At 39.2% G+C, this 19630-nt stretch overlaps 1 protein-coding gene across 2 annotated transcripts in view; it reads right to left on the bottom strand.

Annotated features, from left to right (window-relative positions):
• DDHD2 (DDHD domain containing 2) overlaps window positions 1–19630 on the bottom strand; it is a 26851-nt gene continuing 7221 nt past the window's right edge. Inside the window, exons 7-18 of one of the 2 annotated variants that reach the window (XM_018041793.1) lie at window positions 18911–19046; window positions 18353–18561; window positions 18021–18088; window positions 17240–17362; window positions 16051–16146; window positions 14932–15042; window positions 14668–14823; window positions 14313–14415; window positions 14000–14170; window positions 13128–13290; window positions 2694–2801; window positions 1–1930 (exon numbers count right to left, since the gene is read on the bottom strand). In XM_018041793.1, coding sequence (XP_017897282.1) covers window positions 2720–2801; window positions 13128–13290; window positions 14000–14170; window positions 14313–14415; window positions 14668–14823; window positions 14932–15042; window positions 16051–16146; window positions 17240–17362; window positions 18021–18088; window positions 18353–18561; window positions 18911–19046 — 1418 coding nt within the window. In that variant the 3' untranslated portion in view covers window positions 1–1930; window positions 2694–2719. The remainder of the gene's footprint in view (window positions 1931–2693; window positions 2802–13127; window positions 13291–13999; window positions 14171–14312; window positions 14416–14667; window positions 14824–14931; window positions 15043–16050; window positions 16147–17239; window positions 17363–18020; window positions 18089–18352; window positions 18562–18910; window positions 19047–19630) is intronic. The other variant, XM_018041794.1, reaches the window with a different exon arrangement.

Below are 19630 nucleotides of genomic sequence, written 5' to 3' on the forward strand. Positions count from 1 at the left end.
GCAACTGGTCAAATTGGTTTTATTTCATTATTTACTAAAGTTTTAAATATAATCACATAAAAAACAAACATTTCAAAAAGTGCAAAATATTAGAAAGCTAATCAGTGCTATTAATCTTTCCATGCAAACAATCTCTCTTGCTGAGATAAGCAATATCAATTCTGCAGCTGGAGTATGTATAAAATGATACTCTACCAGAGTTTAAAAATAGGCTTGGTCAAGAGATTGCACATGATACAACTGAAGTAGTGCAAAAAATATACAACTGAATAAGGAATTTAAGTCAAGCTTAGTACCCTGTGTAAGTGCATCCATGATACCAACACAGGGGGGTACACAGGATATAAAGCTCTTTTCCAGTCACCTGCCCTTCACCACCAGGAAGGAAACACTTCTTAGTACAAACAGTGGTTTATCTAACAATCTGGGGTGATGCTGTTCATCTTTGGTTACAGGGACTTACTCTTGCTTGTCCTTTGGCTTACTCTTACAATTTACTTACTCTGTTAATAGGAAGAGTAAATGTAAATTTGAAGACAACAACTTGATGAAAGCTTCCACTTTACATTGAATGCTACTTAATTCTCAGTAACCCTTACTTCCGTCTCGGAGTTTATGTAGTAAATAAAAGCATTTCATAGAGCTGAACCGTCTTAGTGGCTTGGTCAGCATTAGTCTGTAAGCAGATGGACATGGAGAGGCCAGGCTCTCACCAGTACCCCAGCCTTACCTCTAGCGTGATGGTAACATTCTCTCTGCTGTCACAGAGATGGCGTGTGTGAATGTTAAACGCCGGGGGTCTACATTCACCCATCTCACCTGCACACTCTGACACTGACTCTGCAGCAGCTGTTCCTAGCCCCACAGAGCCAGGTTTCTCTTGCGGAATGAGGAACATCTCCCCCTGGGTGGAACCACCCCTCCCCTAGCACTGCCTGTGCTGGGGCCTGTCCAGTTGCTCCCTGCACTGTGGGGACTCAGGCGACAGTGTCTTTTTTAAAGAGCACAGTCTTCAACACTCCCTTCACACAAGCAGATGTGGCAGATGGCTTTCACGTGTTGTTCCACCATGAACACACCACTAAAAGGTTTTATTCATCACTTCATAAGCAGTCAAAGCTGTGTAACTGCAGGTTTGTCAGCGTTTATAACTTTACCCTAAACTTAAGAACTAAAAAATAACTAGGTTGGACTTCATCTAGAGTCTCCCAGTTTGAAGTATGATACATACAAAAGGACAGGTCTAGGATATGTAATATGTTTATAAAGATGTACCTGATGGAAACTAAGCTGTCCACTTTAGACTCTCAGAGCAGCTCAAATAGCTGCAAAAACAATGAACAGCCTCTCTGAGTCCTAGCAATAAATCTTCTCAGTCAACTATAGAAAGTAAACAGTATTTGTAATTTTAGTCTTTCTTCATACAGTACATGTAGAAAACAAAAGTTGGTTGGAAAGGATCTGACTGCCCACCAGTCTCCCTCCTCCACTTAGATCTAGCCTTCCAACACAGAGAACACCCATGACCGAAAGCAGACCCAGAATGGCTTCTGAGTCTCAGGAGCGCACTACCAGATTAGAATATTCTCTAAAGATAAACAATAACCTAGAAAAATTTACACCCAACCCAAAACAAACTCAAGGCAGGCTTTATGCCATCTCAGGTGATAAGCATAGAGCGTGGTAATATAAACACCACCAGAGACTGCCGCGGCCATGGAGAAAGAATGCGAATGTTGCTGTGAAGCCAGTGGTGAAAAGTAACAGGGTCTTCCCTTTGCTTTTCCACTTGCTTCCAGAGAGGAAGATTATCTTCCAGAGACCCCAGTGGTGAGTAAGTGGCAGGCAACATGCAGGGAACGACACAGCTGAGAAGAAAACGCGGGAACAAAGAGGCGGCTTTTCTGGGGAAGGATCCCTCACTGTCCATCTAGGGGAGAAAGTGGAAGAGAGGTCATCACGCTGAAGGCAACCAGAGAGAATGCCAGTCTGACACACAAGCTTTCTAACTATTAATACATATATACAAGGCTGAGTAATGTAAATCCCAGGCTGGACTGTCTATATTTAAAGCTGAAACTGTTGTAACTGCAAGGAGCTAAAACCAGTCCATCCTAAAGAACACCAGCCCTGAATATTCACTGGAAAAGCTGATGCTGAAGCTCCAATACTTTGATGCTGGCAAAGACTGAAAGCAAAAGGAGAAGAAGACAGCAGAGGATGAGCTGGTTAGATGGCATCACCGACTCAATGGACATGAATTTGAGCAAACGCCAGGAGACAGCAGAGGACAGAGGAGGCTGGTGTCCTGCAGAACATCGAGTCGCAAAGAGTTGGACGCAACTTAGCGACTGAACAACAACAATGTAAATCCCAGAATGGACTGTATGTACTTAAAGCTGTAAATGTTGTCATGGTAACTTTTAGATGGTCAGAACCATGAAGATTCTGAGTTTAGATCCTAAAAATGACAAGTGTTATTGGACCAAGTTGCTAGCAAAACACACACTAACCTTTCTCTAAATGGCCTCCAGTGCTTTTTTCCCATGAATTTTAACCAGAGTCCCTCTAAAAATGAGTAATAACCTAGAGCTCGGTGACAAGAAACAAAAAGTACATTTCCAAGCAGCTTTTCAGGCGCCACATGTTAATATGTAGGAATAATGCTACATACAGGACATTTAAAAACTTACATTAAGCAGCCTTAGGTGGTTCATTTTTACTGTAAGGGCTGATCAAGGAAGATACCCTGGGTTTGGTAGATTTCTTTGAGGACCAGCAATACTGTATCTTCAGACTCCCTGGAGAAAGAAAAGATTATGTTGTAAAAAGAAACTAACATTTGTACCAGGTGTTTTACATATACTATCTAACAATCTACACAACCACCTTACAAGTTCGTTTTTTTTTACTGTTTTAAAAAAAATCTGGCTCAGAAATGGTGTATCTGACAGTGGCTTAGAAGGTGTTTGTTAGGTTACCTTCTAACAAAGAAGTCTAGCGTTGCGTTCTGTAATATAAAAAAGCCAGTAGTAAATGACCAAGCCCTCCCTTCACAGAACTCATTCTTGGGACAACATGGGAGAGTCATCCAATTCATCACCTTAATTTTTTAAATGTTGAGTCATCTTTTTAAAAGAAAAGCCAATACAATCATGTGGACAAAGATCAAAGATACAAAAGGATGTAATAATGAAATCTCCTTCCCACTGTTTCTAAACCACTAGTTCCCAACTTCTGACAACTGATGTTATCAATTTCTTATGTATCTTCTAGATATTATTCAGTGTGTATACAAGCAATTACTTACATCTCGTTCATAAAGAAATATGACTATAAAAATAACATTCATGGATTGCCTTACAGGTATATGGCTCAAACACTTTTCTAGATCTGGGGTTTGACATTGTTTGAGTCATGGACCTATTTGGGAATCTAATGAACCTATGGATTTCTCCCCAGAAAAGACATCATACACATATACTATATACCCAAAATTGTAAGTAGAATTTCACTAGACTGGTAGACTTTCTGTCCCCTACAAGGGACTGCAGGTTAAGAAATTCCTCCTATCCCAATGAGTGGAGATTAGCTAAACCAGATATTAAAATGGTATGATCCTGGTGCATAAACAAATGAGTCAATAGAAAAGAACAGAAAATTCAGAAGACTTAAAAACCCACAGAATAATATCAAATCTATTAATAGTGTTTTCCAGATGGAGAGCCATCTGGAAAATGATTTGAATCAATTCACATCTTCTTACAAGGATAAATTTGAAGAGAATCAAGGATTTACATGTAAAAATGAAACCCTAAAATATCAGAATAAACTGTGGTAAGGAATTCTCTGGAGAAAAATCTAAGCATGACACAAATTCCAGAAGCCAAAAAAGAAAAAATAAATTTGACTATATAAAAATCAAAGTTTATACCTGGCAAAAAACCAATGTACACAATGTTAAAGACAAACTGGGGAAAAGTTATTTACAACTCATATCACAGATTTTATCAATTAAAAAAGCAATTCAATATGAAAGAGAATAGAGTATAGATAACTTCCCAAAAAGAAAATTAAAATGGTCCTTGAGTGTATGTCAAGATGATCAACCTTGTAACAGGGCAATAATTACAGCGGGCATGATACATACACTGAAAGTCACAAAACATTTCTGACAGAAACTAAAACCACAATACACTGAGAGATACCACGTTTGTGGGTCAGAAAACTCAGCATTTATTAAGGTATCAGTTCTCCTCCCCCCAAATTGATCCACAGATAAAATGCAATCACAATCAAAATCCCTAAAAAGCTTTTTGGTTGAAATTAACAAGTTCATTCTAAACGACATATGGAAATACAAAGGACCTACAATACCTAAAGTAACTACTAATAGGCACAACAAAGATGAAGAGCTTACAAATACCTAATTTCAAGACAATATAAAGCTACAGTTATCAGGACAGGGTTTTATTGATGTAAAGACTGACAAACAGATCAATAGAACAAAACAGAGCCAAGGCAATTCAACAGTTTCTCCATCTGAAGAAACTTTTCAACAAATGTTGCTAGAATAACACGAAAGCCACAGGTAAAACAATGAACCTCAATCCTTTCCTCACACCATATTTAAAAATTAACCAAAATGGATCACAGACCTAAATGTAAAAGCTAAAATGACATTACTTCTAAAACTAAAAGAAAGAAGATTTGATGTTGGATGTGGGCTTCCCTGATAGCTCAGTTGGTACAGAATCCACCTGCAATGCAGGAGACCCCGGTTTGATTCCTGGGTTAGGAAGATCCCCCTGAAGAAAGGATAGGCTACCCATTCCAGTATTTTGGGCTTCCCTGGTGGCTCAGAAGGTAAAGAATCCACCTGCAATGTTGGAGACCTGGGTTCGATCCCTGGGTTGGGACAATCCCCTGCAGAAGTGAAAGGCTACCCACTCCACTATTCCGGCCTGGCGAATTCCATGGCTACAGTCCATGGGGTCGCAAAGAGTCGGACACGACTGAGCAACTTTCACTTTAACTTGGCAAAGATTTCTTACTTATGTCACAAAAGCACAAACATCAAGAAACTGGACTTCATCAAAAGACATTTTTGCTTTTCAAAACATACTTGTTGGACAAATGAAAAAACCACATCCTGAGAGAAAAAAAGTATCTGAAAAGGACTTGTAAATAAAGTATAGGAAAATCTTGAAACTTAATAATAAAATAATCCAATTTTTTAAACGGGTAAAAGATTTTAACAGACAATTCACCAAAGATGATGCATGGATGGCAAGGGGGATCAATCAAGGTGGCAGAGTAAGAAGACATGGAGCTTACTCCTTGCCAACAAACAGATCAAAAATACATCTATATATGGAATAATTCTTGTTGGAAACTGGCACAAAAACTCCTGTACACCCAAAGGCTGTGAAAGAGATTCACATGTAATTGGCTTGGACAGGAAGAAAAGCGATCAGGTCAGCATGTGTGCCCGAGAGGGGACTTGGAGGAAGAGGGAGAACACTGGGGCAGAGACCCATCCCGGGGAGTGAACAGTGAGTCTCAGGTGGGATGCTGCAGGCCCGGGGTCCTAGCTGGCGGAGATGAACCACCCCTGGCTGGGTGGAAGGCAGGCAGGACTAGCAGGAGGGCTGTGGGAAGGAGTGGGTGGAGAGGGCGTGTGTGAGTGTGTGTGTCTGTGCGTGCTGGCTTATGCACCCCCACAGGGAGAGCAGGGCAGAGGGGGCGGTTGGATGAATGCTCTAGTGGCTGCCAGGTTCCCCGCCTGGGCACACACCTCCACTCCATGTCCTCCACCAGGATGACACGGCACTGCACAGCGTCCAGAGGCAACCCGGGCCTGGGGCAGAGCCTGCTTGGGGGCAGCAGTCACGGTTGGCACTTACTCAAGTGGCGCATCAGGAGCCTAGCACTCTGACGGCAGCCTCTACCCCACAGCTCCTGCAGGATATATACGGAGGCTCCACACAGGCCCCAGGGACCCTGCAGGGTGGCCCCATGACAAGACGAGTGGTGGAGGCTGGGCATGGTGATGGGCTGTGAGGGGCAAGGCGGACATGCACATGAGGCTGCGTGTGAGCAGAGCAGGGGAACAAGTGCAGCCCCAGCAGGCAGACAGCTCAGCCTTCTGCCTGCAGAGGGTCCACGTGGGTGCCACTTTGGTCAGTACTTCCCGGCTCTGAGGCAAGGCTTCCAACGCAGGGAGAGGGGAAAACACACATGCACAGGGAACAGAGCCAGCCTGGGCCCGACCCTTGCCTCCAGCAATTGGGATCAGATCCTGTCCCAGCAAGGTGCCAGCCATTGGGCAGGGGCAAAGGTCTGCCTCATACCCAGCTCCAGCCCCACCCCCTGCTGAGGGGATATCAGGGAATCCAGCTCTCCCATTGGAGACCCTGGGCACATGCAGAGTGTATAAGGATGCTCCCACATCAGAACATCCCTTTAAGACCACAAGAGGTAACTGTTTCACCTAAATTCAACAGTGACATAGAAAGTTAAACAAAATAAAAACGCAGAGGAACTGCTCTCAGTTGAAACAAGAGGAAAAAACCCTGAAAAAACAAATAATGAAACAGAAATAAACAATTTACCAGGTAAAGAATTCAGAACATTGTTAATAAAGATGTTAATTGAATTTAGGGAAAAGAATAGATGAACATAGAATTTTAAAAAGGAACTAGAAAATATTTAAAAAGACCCAATCTGAAGAGAATTCAATAGCTGCCAAAAAAAAAAAAAACCCCACACTAAAAAGAATGAATAGCAGACTAAGTGATACAGAAGAACACATATATGATCTGAAAGACAGAAAAATGGAAATCATCCAATCAGAACAGCAGAAAGAAAACAGGATTTTTAAAAATGAAATCAGTATAAGAAATCTCTGAAATAACATTAAACAACCAACATTCACATAACAGAAGACAAAAGAGAGCAGGGCATCAAAAATGAAGCTGAGGTGATTACGGCTGAAAACCCTCCAGACCTGAAGGAAATAAGCTATCCAGGAACAGGAAGCACAGAGGACCCCAAACAAGTTGAACTGAAGGAAACCCATACCAAGGCAGCCAGAAAAAAAGAACACAGACTCCCCACCGATAAGACTATCAGCTGATTTCTCTGCAGAAACCGTGCAGGCCAGAAGGGACTGGCATGATCTGCAACCTAGAGTACTCTGCCCAGCAAGATTACCATTTAGAACTGAAAGAGAGACAAAGAACTTCTCAGACAGGCAAAGACTGAAAGATTTCATCAATACTAAACCTACTCTAAAAGAAATGTTTGTGGGTTTTCTCTAAGTGGAAAAGAAGTAAGAACCTATAGAGAAGAAATACAGAGTAAGGACTGAGGACCAACAACTTAACTGAGCAGTATGGAGATTAAAAGACAAAAACCTGTGAAAGCAACTGTAACTACAATAAACAGTTAAGGGATAAACATGAAACAGGAAGATATAAAATACGACATCAAAGCATGGAGGAACGGAATAGAAATGTAGACTGTTCAGAATGTGTTTGAACTCGTATGAGTACCAGTTTAAAACGAGATATAGGTAAACATATATGAACCCCATGGTAATCACAAATAAAAACAAACACAACAAATACACAAAAACTGAAAAGAAATGCAAGCATACGGCTAAATAAAATCATTAAACCACAAAGTGTTAGTCGCTCAGTCATATCCAACTCTGCTACCCCATGGACTGTAGCCCTCCAGGCTCCTCTGTCCATGGGATTCTCCAGGCAAGAATCCTGGAGTGGGTTGCCATTCCCTTCTCCAGGGGATCTTCTGAATCCAGGAACTGAACCCAGGTCTCTTGTACTGCAGGCAGATTCTTTACCATCTGAGTCACCAGAGAAGCTCCCTAAACCACAAAGGAAGAAACAAGAAGAATAGAGAAGAACCACAAAACAACTGGAAAACAAGTAATAAAATGGCAAGAAGTACATATCTATATCAATAACTAAATGTCACTGGGCTAAATATTCCTATCAGACAAAACAGACTTTACAACAATGGCTATAACAGAAGACAAAGAAGGGCATTCTATAATGATAAAGGGATCAACACAAGAACAAGCCATAATGTTTAACATATATGCATCCAAGACAGGAGCACCTCAACATGTAAAGCAAGTACTAACACACCTAAAGGGAGAAACTGACAATAACACAGTAATAGTAGGGGACTTTAACATCCCACTTTTATCAATGGACAGATCATCCAGACAGGAAGTCTATAAGGCAACAATGGCCTTAAATGACACATTATAGATGATCTGAATATATTAGATATCCACAAGGACATTATGTCAGAAAATAGCAGAATACAGACTTTTTTTCCCAAGTGCACATGAAATGTTCTCCCAAACAGATCACATGTTAAGAGGATAGAAATTATACCAAGCATTTTTTCCAACCACAATAGTATGAAACTAGAAATCAATTACAGAAAGAAAAACAGGAAAAGAACTCACACATGGAGATTAAATGATATGATATGATATGCTACTAAAAAAACGGGTCAATAGAGAAATCAAAAAGGAAACCAGGAAATACCTTGAGACAAATAAAAATGGAAACACGACTCTCCAAAAATCTGTGGGATGCAGAAAAAATGGATCTAAGAGAGAAGCTTAGAGTGATACCGGCCTTCCTGAGAGAGGCCTTCACTCCCTTGAGAAAAACCTCAAACAAACCTACCACCTTAAGGAATGAGAAAAGGAAAACAATCCAAAGTCAGCAGAAGCAAGGGAATAATAAAGAGAGAGAAGAAATAAAACAGATCTTAAAGAAAAAATACAACAGGGCTTCCCGGTGGCTCAGCGGTGAAGAATTACCCGCCAATGCAGGAGACACAGATTCAATCCCGGGTCTACTACGCCTGTGCTCTAAGAGCCCTGGAACTGCAACTACTGCGTCCAGGTGCTGCAACTACTGCAGCCCGTGCGCCCTTGAGCCCATGCTCCGCAATGAGCAGCCCATGCACTGCAACAAAGAGGAGCCCCCGTGCCACAACTGGAGAAAAGCCGGTGCAGTGATGAAGACCCAGCACAGCCATAAGTAAATAAACACAAAATTTTAAAAAAACAATAGAAAATATCCATGAAAACAAGAGTTAGTTTCTTGAAAAGATGATAAAAAAAACTGATAACCTTTAGCCAGGCTCGCCCAGAAGAGAGAGAGAACCCAAAATAATCAAAATAAGAAATGAAAAAGGAGAAATTACAACTGATATCACAGAGATAGAAAAACATAAGAGGATACTATCAAAAGTCATATTCCAGCAAATTGGACAGCCTAGAAAAAACGGACAAATTTCCAAAAAAACATAAAAATTGGCAGACTGAAAAAAAAAAAATTGGCAGACTGAAATCAATAAGAAACAGACCATCTGAACAAACCACACACTAGTAGAGAAATTGTATTTGTCATATAAAAAACTCGCAGGAGGCTTCCCTGGTGGCTCAGGGGTGAAGAATCTGCCTGCCAATGCAGGAGACACAGGTTTGACCGCTGGTTCAGGACGATCCCACATGCCATGGAGCAACTGAGCCTCTGCCTCACAACTACTGAGTTTGTGCCCTAGAGCCCAGGGTCCTCAACTGCTGAAACCCGCGCGGCCTAGAGCCCATGCTTCGCAACAAGAGAAGCCACCACAATGAGAAGCCCACATGCTGCAACCAGAGAAAAGCCTGCACAGCAAGAGACCCAGCACAGCCAAAAATAGTAAGTGAAAATTACATATTAAAAAACACAAAACTCCCAGGAAACAAAAGCCCAGGACCAGCTTCCCAGGGGATTCTAGCAAACTACAAAGAAGATTTAACACTCATCCTTTATAAATTATTCCAAAAAATTGAAGAGGAAGAAACTCTCCCAAATGCATTCTGTGAGGCCATCATTATCCTGTTACCCAAATCACACCAATACACTACAAAATAGGAAAACTACAGGCCAATGTCTTTGATGAAGATAGATGCAAAATTCCTCAACAAAATATTATAACAATCCAAAAAAAATAAATAAAAGATCATACACAATGATCAAGTGGGGTTTATCCCAAGGACACAAAGATGCTTCAATATTCACAGTTCAATCAGTGTGACATACCAACAAAAGGAAGGACAAAAATCACATGATCATCTTAATAGATACAGAAATAGCATTTAATAAAATTAAATATACATTGACAAAAATTCTCCAAGTTGGTATAAAGAGAACATACCTTAACATAATAAAGACTGCTTATGACAAACCCACAGCTACCATCATACACAACAATGGAAAGCTGAAAGCCTTTCCTCCAAATTCAGAAACAAGACAAAGATGTCCACTTTTGCTTCTTTGATGGAACATAAATAGTACTGGAAGTCCAAGCCACAACAATCAGAGGAAGGGAAGGGAGGAAGGAAGAAAAAGCACCCATGCTGGAAAGGAGGAAGTAAAACTGTCACTATTTACAGATACGTTATACTTTAATATACAAACCCTAAAGCCTCCACCAAAAAGCTATTAGAACAAATGAATTCAGTAAACTTGCAGGATACAAGATTAATATACAGAAATCTAATCCTTTTCTATACAATATTAATGAACTACCAAAAAGTAAAAAAAAAAAAAATCTCATTTAAAATTACATCAAAAAGAATAAAATGCCCTAGGAATAAACTTAACCAAGGAAACGAAAGCCTATACTCTGAGAATTATAAAACGCTGAGAAAGGAAACTAAAGATGATATAAATAAGTGAAAAGATATTTTGTGCTCTTGGATCAGAAGAATTAATATTATTAAAATGGCCATACTACCCAAAGCAACCTATAGACTTAATGTTATCCCTACTGAAATACCCGTGACATTTTGCACAGAACTAGCACAAATGAATCTAAAATTTATACAGAATCACAAAAGGCCCTATATTGTCGAAGCTATCCTCCCAGACTTCGCACTACACTACAAAGCTACAGTTATCGAAATATACTAGTACTGGCACAACAACAGACACACAGAACAATGGAACAGAATAGAGCCCAGAAATAAACCCACACACCCACAGTCAACTAATCTACAACAAAGGAGGCAAGAATATACAATGGAGAAAAGACAATTTCTTTGATAAGTGGTGCTGGGAAAACTGGAAAGCAACATGTAAAAGAATGACATAAAATCTCTGCACACCATATACAAAAATAAACTCATAATGGATTAAACATCTAAATACAAGAGTGGAAACCACAAACCTCCTAAAAGAGAACATGGGCAGAACACTCATTGATATAAATCATAGCAAAATATTTTGGGTCTATCTTTTAAAACAAAAATAAGCAAATGGAACCTAATTAATCCGTAAAAGCTTTTTGCCAGCAAAGGAAACCATAGACAAGATGAAACCAAAAGCTACTGAAAGGGAGAAAATATCTGCAAATGACATGAGCAATAAGGGGTTAATATTCAAAATATATAAATATCTCATAAAGCTCAATATCAAAAAAGTCTCCAATTAACCCAATCAAAAAATATGCACAAGACTGAAGAGGCATTTTTCCAAGGAAGACATACAAATGGATACTTGGGCACATGAAAAGGTGGTCAATATCACTATTCCTCAGTTCAGTTCAGTTCAGTCGCTGTCACCAGGCCTCCCTGTCCATCACCAACTCCCAGAGTTCACTCAAACTCATGTCCCTCGAGTCGGTGATGCCATCCAGCCATCTCATCCTCTGTCGTCCCCTTCTCCTCCTGCCCTCAATCCCTCCCAGCATCAGAGTCTTTTCCAATGAGTCAATTCTTTGCATGAGGTGGCCAAAGTACTGGAGTTTCAGCTTTAGCATCATTCCTTCCAAGGAACACTATTCCTCAGGGAAATTCAATTCAAAACCAAAATGAAACATTACCTCACACCTGTCAGAATGGCTGTCATCAAAAAGAACATAAATAATAAATGTTGGCAAGGATGTGGAAATGGAACTCTTATCTGCTGCTGGTGGGAGGGTAAACTGGGGCAGTCACTGTAGAACACAGTATAGATGCTCCTCAAAACGATGAAAACAGAGCTACCACAGGACTCAGCAGCTCCACTCCTTGGCATATACCCAGAAAAAATGGAAACACTAACCTGAAAAGATATATGCACCCCAGTGTTCATAGCCACACTAGTCACAATAAGCAGGATATAGAAGCAACCTAAGCATCCATCAACAGACAAATAAAGAAGATGTGGTACATATTTACAATGGAGTAACACTCAGCCATAAAAAAAACAGAATTCTGCCATTTGCAGCATCATGGATGGACCTAAAGAATATTATGCTCAGTGAAGTAAGCCCTCATTGTATCACAGGTATTTGATAGATGTAGAAAAAGCAGGACAGGGCAGTGCTCATTTGGGATTAGAATGATGGCTTGTTTATCATTATTAACACAAAATAGCACAATCATGTCATTTGATGTTCCAACCAAGGAAGACAAATGGATAACGGGCACGTGAAAGGGTGCTCAACATTGCTAATCCTCATGGAAATTCAAAACCACAGTGAAATATCCCCTTACCCCCTTCAGAATGGCTGTCATTAAAAAAGTAATAATGATAAATGTTGTTTAAAATAAATACAAATAATAAATATTTGGTCCTAATAAATAATTAAGGCTGAGCACTGAAGGTTTAATAAACAAAGAAGGCTGAACACCAAAGAATTGATGCTTTTAAACTGTGGTGTTGGAAAAGACTCTTGAGAGTCCCTTGGACTGCAAGGAGATCCAATCAGTCCATCCTAAAGGAAATCAATCTTGAATATTCATTGGAAGGACTGATGTTGAAGCTGAAGCTCCAATACTTTGGCCACCTGATGGGAAGAACTGACTCATTGGAAAAAACCCTGATGCTGGGAAAGACTGAAGGTGGGAGGAGAAGGAGATGACAGAGGATGAGATGGTTGGATGCCATCACTGACATGATGGACATGAGTTTGAGTAAGCTACGACAGTTGGTAATGGACAGGAAGGCCTGGTGTGCTGCAGTCCATGGGGTCACAGAGTCTGACACGACTGAGTGAACTGAAGACAAAAAAAAAAACAACCCAAAACAAAAACAAACACTTACCAGTAGCACAGATGGCTTTGTAAAGCAAATAAATATTCATTAAAACTTTCAATGGGCTTCTCCTGTAGCACATAGTCAATGCGCTGGCCTCCATTCAGCATTCCCACATGGATGGGGGGGGCTTCCTCTTTCACTGGCACAGGGTTCTCTTCTGTGTTAACATCTGGAAGTGAAGGAACCATGGTCAGAATATAAAAGCTTCCAGCCCTCCAAGGCTGTCCTTATCTCTCCTCACACTCCAGCCTCAGCAGAGGAGGAGCTACTCTGCTCAGAAAGCTCTTTCCTCTCAATGCCCTTAAAGCTTGTTTTCAAGCCACACTGATTTTATCCAATCCCCTTTCTTTCCTATACCTTTGACAGCTAATTCCATTTACCTTTGGTTTACAAACTAAATGCAAGCAGGGTTAGATAGCCTTTGGCAGTTGAAAAGAAACTCCTTTTGCAGTTAAAGAGCAAAAAAATGCAGTATTAACTGTGCAATCAAAAGAAGTGTCCCAGCTAGTCCCCAGCCAGGAAAATAAAACTGACTCATGAACACACAAACATTCCCTGGTAAAAGCAAGGTTCTTCACAGTGTAGGCGCTTAGCATCACCGCCACAGTGCCCAGTGGGGAATGGTTTAAAGCCTAGTTACTAGATGCTCAGCTTCTCTTTAACACTTTCCCTCACAAATAATTGTTTCCACAATTTGTGGCTATTTGATGACAGAAAGAAACCAGCAGAGCTGAAGGCCCAGTAGGACTCATAGTCTAGTGTTGGTTCTCAACAACAAGGGGAAAGTTAAGAAGACCCTGGTAGACTAAGAACCAGACTTCAGGGAGTCCCTCTTATCTGGCCTGGTGCAGGTAATCAATGTGTACAGTGTCACTGACCACTAGGCTTCTCCGAATTTGACTCAGGTTCTGCTTCTGTTTCTTCCGCAGTTTCTGAAGCTTGTAAGGCAGGGTATGGAGCTCTGGTGAAAGACTTCCAGGCCATCCGCAGTGAACCTAGCAAGTTATTCTTAAGGTCCATGCTCATCCTGGTCAAGCCCTCTCTCAGTTCTGAAACACATGTGAAAAAGAATACTACATGGTTTACAGAGCTGTAAAAGGGCTCAACATAGCTAAGCAAAGTGAATGAGGTCCAGTCAGCCTGCACTGACCAGAAGGTCTACAATCATCAGGTTCTGGACTCAAGACATACCTAAGTGCATCCGCTTCCTGCCTTTATGATGTGGGATCAGCATTGGCTCAAATTCCGCTCCAGGGACCACCATTGGTTCAATCCTGTAGGCCACAGGATCAAACTACATGCAGAAAACAATAGTTACACATACCTCTGCTGATCATAATGATGGTCTCAGGAATAAAAATAATTATAAGCTCATTTATTTTTAAAGTACTTGTTCTGCCCCCTTCACTTCCAGATTCATATATAAATTTTCTCATTAGTACAAAATAGTATAGAAAAAAGTAAATCAACACAATAGACTATCATATGCTCTTTACCAATAAGCCCTAACATTCAGGTAAAATCACAAGAGCTGTCCAATGCTTACAGGGTGATAAATATTGAAGAAACCTTTGCATGTTGGAAATCTGTAGTTGGGGTCAATTCTTTTTAGCCCCCGGACAGTAAGGAACATTCCAATGGGAGATCCAAAAGCAAAGAATATTTCTGGTTTATAGATAAGCCGGGGGTATTTTACAGGCACCTGGATGAAGGAAATAAAAGCATCTCTTATTGATAATAAAAGTTACATTTGTTTCTACAATACCAATGGCAAACAATAAAACGACCAAAGAGAATGAGTACTGTTTACCTGCCCAATGCCGACATCCAGACCATTAGTGCTACTGTAGAACTCCGACTCTTTGGGGATATTAGACATATTTGCCCCTGCAGGTGATTGCGGGGTTGGTCTATTAACACCCTAAAGAATAAACGATAGTTCTGTGGAGCTGCTAAGTAGTAAAAAATATCCAAAGGATTATACAGTTTTCTACCAGCTTGGCAAGGTTTTGAAACGACAGTCAACAATTTTAAGAAGAATCTCTCAGAAAACAAAATAAAGCTAATGAAAACCAAAGCTGCCTTAAATTATGAATTGATATCCCTACATGCTCTGAAATGATGAAAGCTGTACAAAGCCATCTGGGTAGTAACTGAAACTTTGGGCAACCATCGTGAGAGAAAACAGCAGCAGAGCACTGTGGGGCGCTGGGGGCTGCTGAGGAGTTCAGTGTAGTCCTATGCCTTTCTAATCAAAGTAGACAGTATGTCTCTATCAGCCTTAAACCAGAACCAAACAACCTGCTAAACGGCTGAAAGATAATCATCTAGGCTGTGGAAGGGAATTCAGTGGCAAAAATACTCAGTGCACAAGTACTGTTACAACATGGTTATACCTTGAATACATTATGCTAAGTGAAAGAAGCCAGTCACAAAAGGCCACATATCATATAACTCCATTTGTAAGCAATATCCAGAATAAGAAAATCCAGAGACAGAAAATAGATCAGTAGTTCACAGAAGGGAGGAATGGGGAGTGACTGCTATTGAATATGATGTTTCTTTTTACAGTGATGGAAATGTTCTGGAATTCAATCGTGGTGATGTTATTCAACTCTGAATATGCCAAGACCCACTGAACTGTGTATTTTAAAAGGGTGAATTTTATGGTATGTGATGTGCAATATATTTCAATAGTTATAAAGCAAACCAAAAAAGGAAAACAATTGAATGGTAGAAGTCCAGGGGAGATTAGACTTCTGACACTGATAATATTTTTAAAGATATTAATAAACAAAATGTATTTAGTTCCTAACAAAGAGAGCCAAAGGTAAATTTTTAGCTTAGCTCCCTATACATCTCAAAAAGCACAAGGGTACAAGGTAAGTCAGAACACTGTTTAATCCCATAAGCTATATTAAGCACATACCATTGAATTTTTTCTGGTCCTAAAGTAGTTTAGTATCTTCTTTCTTGGTCCTAAAGGAATTCCCATTTCCTGAAGGTCTTTGTCTGTACATAAAGCCTAAGCATAAAAAATCAAACACTGTTTTTATTTCTAGGCAAAATAAAATCAATTAAATGTCCCATTCTCTGAGAGGAATAGGCCTAAGCACTCTGTTGTTCTTGGCTTTACATGAATAGGAGTCCCCAGTGGTAAAGCATCACTAATAACTTTCTCTCTTAATAAAGGAGCTTAAAAAAGGAATATAAAATATCAATACTGGAGTTATCAATGCTGTAGTAATATAGATACTATTGTTAAAAAAAAGCCTACAGAAGTGAGTATCTAACTTCATGACAGAAAAACCCTCCACGGTTTCCACGCTCCTCAGATGTTCCATTCCTGAGAAAGGTTATGTTCCTATTCATGCACGTGAGCAGTGAGAACATAAAGCAAACACAGAGCAGAAAACACACCAACAATCCAGATGTCAGCTAAAGGGCTGCTCCCTGATGAGGGAAGTCTTCCTTAAGCCCCCAGACTACATCAGCTCATCCTGTGGCACACTCCTAAACCACTGTGTACTTTCCCTACTTAGAACTTAGCACAGTTGTAATTAATTACGTGTTTGGCTATCTGTGTCTTTTCCACTAAGCTATAAGCACCATGAAGTTTGAATAATATCTGCCTTATCAGCACTCTACCTCATACTTGGTACAGCTGCCTGATCATAGTAGGTATTTAGTAAATACCTGTTAAATGAACAAATGTGTCACAAACCTTAAAAAAAAAAAGAAAAGGCACACCTGAGGTGGCAAAAAAATAAGCAAATACCCACAAGTAGAGCTCTGGAAAGTATAACAGAAAATAAAAGCTGGAAAAGTCAGTGGCCTTTACACCTGCTCTCATGTTTTCAGAGCTGTGCTGGGTTTTAGTCTTTGCTCTATTCCTATTATCAACGTGGCTCCTCTGAACTTTGAACTCCCACAAAAAAAAAGATCACTTTATATGATGAAAAAAAAAAAACAAATAATGTTAAAGAGCATTACTAATGATAAACTATGTATGACTAAAATGCTTCTAAAGGGCAGGCTCTTAGCCAGCAGTATGATGAAAATAAGCAATAAAAATACTGAAAATGGAACAGTGTACAGTTTTAAAAGATTATTTTTACCAGAGCTTCCTTATCTATTTTCTCCTTCTCAAAGATACTAAAGAATTCAGACAGTTGAAGTTTCCTCAACTCTTCCTCCAGTGTTGGTGTATCTCCTTGATCCATGAAAATACTTGGCAAATCCTAAAAATTAAATTGTAAAACTTATATTGTCTAAATTCATTTAGATTTTTTTATTAATACTACTCTGCAATAAAGAAAAGCACTATGTAAGATAGCCACACAGTAATCTTAACTTTGACTAAATCGAAACGTATACGAAATATAAACTAAAATGTGATTGATCTTTAAGTTTTTGCAGTCGATTGAAACTTTATGTTTTTAAATAAATGAATCAGTGAATCAAGGACTATTAAAGTATTCTTCATCATCATTAACAAAACTTTCCCTGAGCTCTTAGTAGTGTTTAAGGACAGCTTTCAAGCAGAATTTCTATAAACTATATCAATTTGCATTCAATTAATTCTTCATTTCCTCATATGCAAATTCCATTTCAATTCAATGATTCTATAACTCTAATAACAGATCAGTAGTGCAGTGTATATTTATAATGAAAATAAGATAACCATAATTATTTTAGAATGTGGCAAATGTTTACAGAAGCATATTACTATCTTGCTTCTATTATCCAAGAATAACAGAGATAATTACAAATCTGTTAAAATTAAAATATATGTAAATTTAATATTATGGTATGAGACTAAGTGGGAAAAAAAGTCTAAAATCTAAAAATCCCTACTAAGAAATAGTACAAGAAAACCTATCTGAACATCTAAATTACCTTTTTACTGTCAGTATCTCCCAAAGAATCTTTCTGATTTGTTAGGATATCAAACAATATAAGTGAACCTGTAAAACAGAAGAGGGGACAATTTTGAAGCATTAGCACTGAACAGCTGCCTTTTACACAAAAAAGGAATAAGCAAAATCTACTAAGAAGGGAGTCTTTCTTTCCAATCCACCATTACCCTTCCAACCCCTTCCCAATATTTCATCACAGACCAGTTCTAGACCTCTGAATCTGACACTGATAAAAGACACTGTACTTCAAAAAATACTTAAAAGGTATCCATAAAATGTGATAGTCCTCTCCAGTCATAGAGAATTCATTACCTAAACTATGACCAGCAATGGATACACTCCCTTTGAAATCAGGGTTCCTCTGCAGAAAAAGTATGTAAATTCGGTTCATTTCAGAAGCGACTGTGTCCACGATAGTCTGACAGTAGGTGGGGCTGTTGTAGAAGAAGACATCCAGAATTGTGTCGTTGGTAAAGTGCCTGAGGCGGTTAATGCTAGGCAGGGTTATTCGCTGCAGATCTCTGAAAAAAGGAAAAGATGTTTTAAGCAGAAAACTTCAATAAATTCCATAACCTCCTTTATGCTAATGAAATAGTAAAGCTGCAATAGTAAACACTAATGAGCCACTAAAACATACTGGAAGAAGATACACACCATTCCCTACTCCTGACCCAAGCTGGTTAAACAAAGGAATTGTTCAGCACTTAATAATGTAACTCTAAGAAAATGACGCAGAAGTACAAAAAGTTTTTTGTTGAACAGAATTTTATATACACTCTCAGCTAACAGCAGAGATGTTCCTAAGCATATTAATGATCAGAAAACATTACAATCACAGGTAACAACTCAAAGGTGTAAAGTATTACTCACACATCTACACCAGTGGAATGCAAGGGACTGTGCCAGTTGACTGGGAGAAATTCTACCCTCCCAATCTGCTGATTTTCTTGGGCTTTCTTAAAATGCGTCTGTAGCAGGTTCAAAGAAACACTGCGAAAATCATTAACTAGAAAAGAAAATTAATTAATGCATTAACAGTGAAGCAATCAACTCACAGAATTAGGATGCAACAGATCATACGATTATACCACACTCATCTACATTTGCTTAGAGCACCTACTGACTGGAGTCAAAACTAGAGTGATATTTAAGAAAAATTAATAGTGCATATGGGAAAACACATTCCTTTCATATAGGACTGCTTTTACTATACAAAACATTTTCATTAAAAAAAACACACACACACAAACTTCAAAACTTCTGTGTCAGACAAACTGTTTCAATTTTTTAAAAGAATCACCTGACTATGTCAGTTGGCCTTACACTCAATCATTCATTATCCAATATTTCAGAAAAACCACTGATGTTTAGAATTCATATTACATTGATCTTTAACCTTCTAGAAAGTTTATGCTTAGAAGCATTAGTCATTAGGATAAGACTCCCAAATTAGGATAATTAGACTATGAATACTACCTTTCAAAATCAAGTTAATGACCTAAATATTCTAATTAGAATATCATGAGGTTTATCACAATGTAAGTTAAAAAAATGTAAGTTTCAGTTGTTCATTTAAACTAGATTATCTTT

The sequence above is a fragment of the Capra hircus genome, chromosome 27 (genome assembly GCF_001704415.2).
Source record: "Capra hircus breed San Clemente chromosome 27, ASM170441v1, whole genome shotgun sequence".
Taxonomy (NCBI): Eukaryota; Metazoa; Chordata; class Mammalia; order Artiodactyla; family Bovidae; genus Capra; species Capra hircus.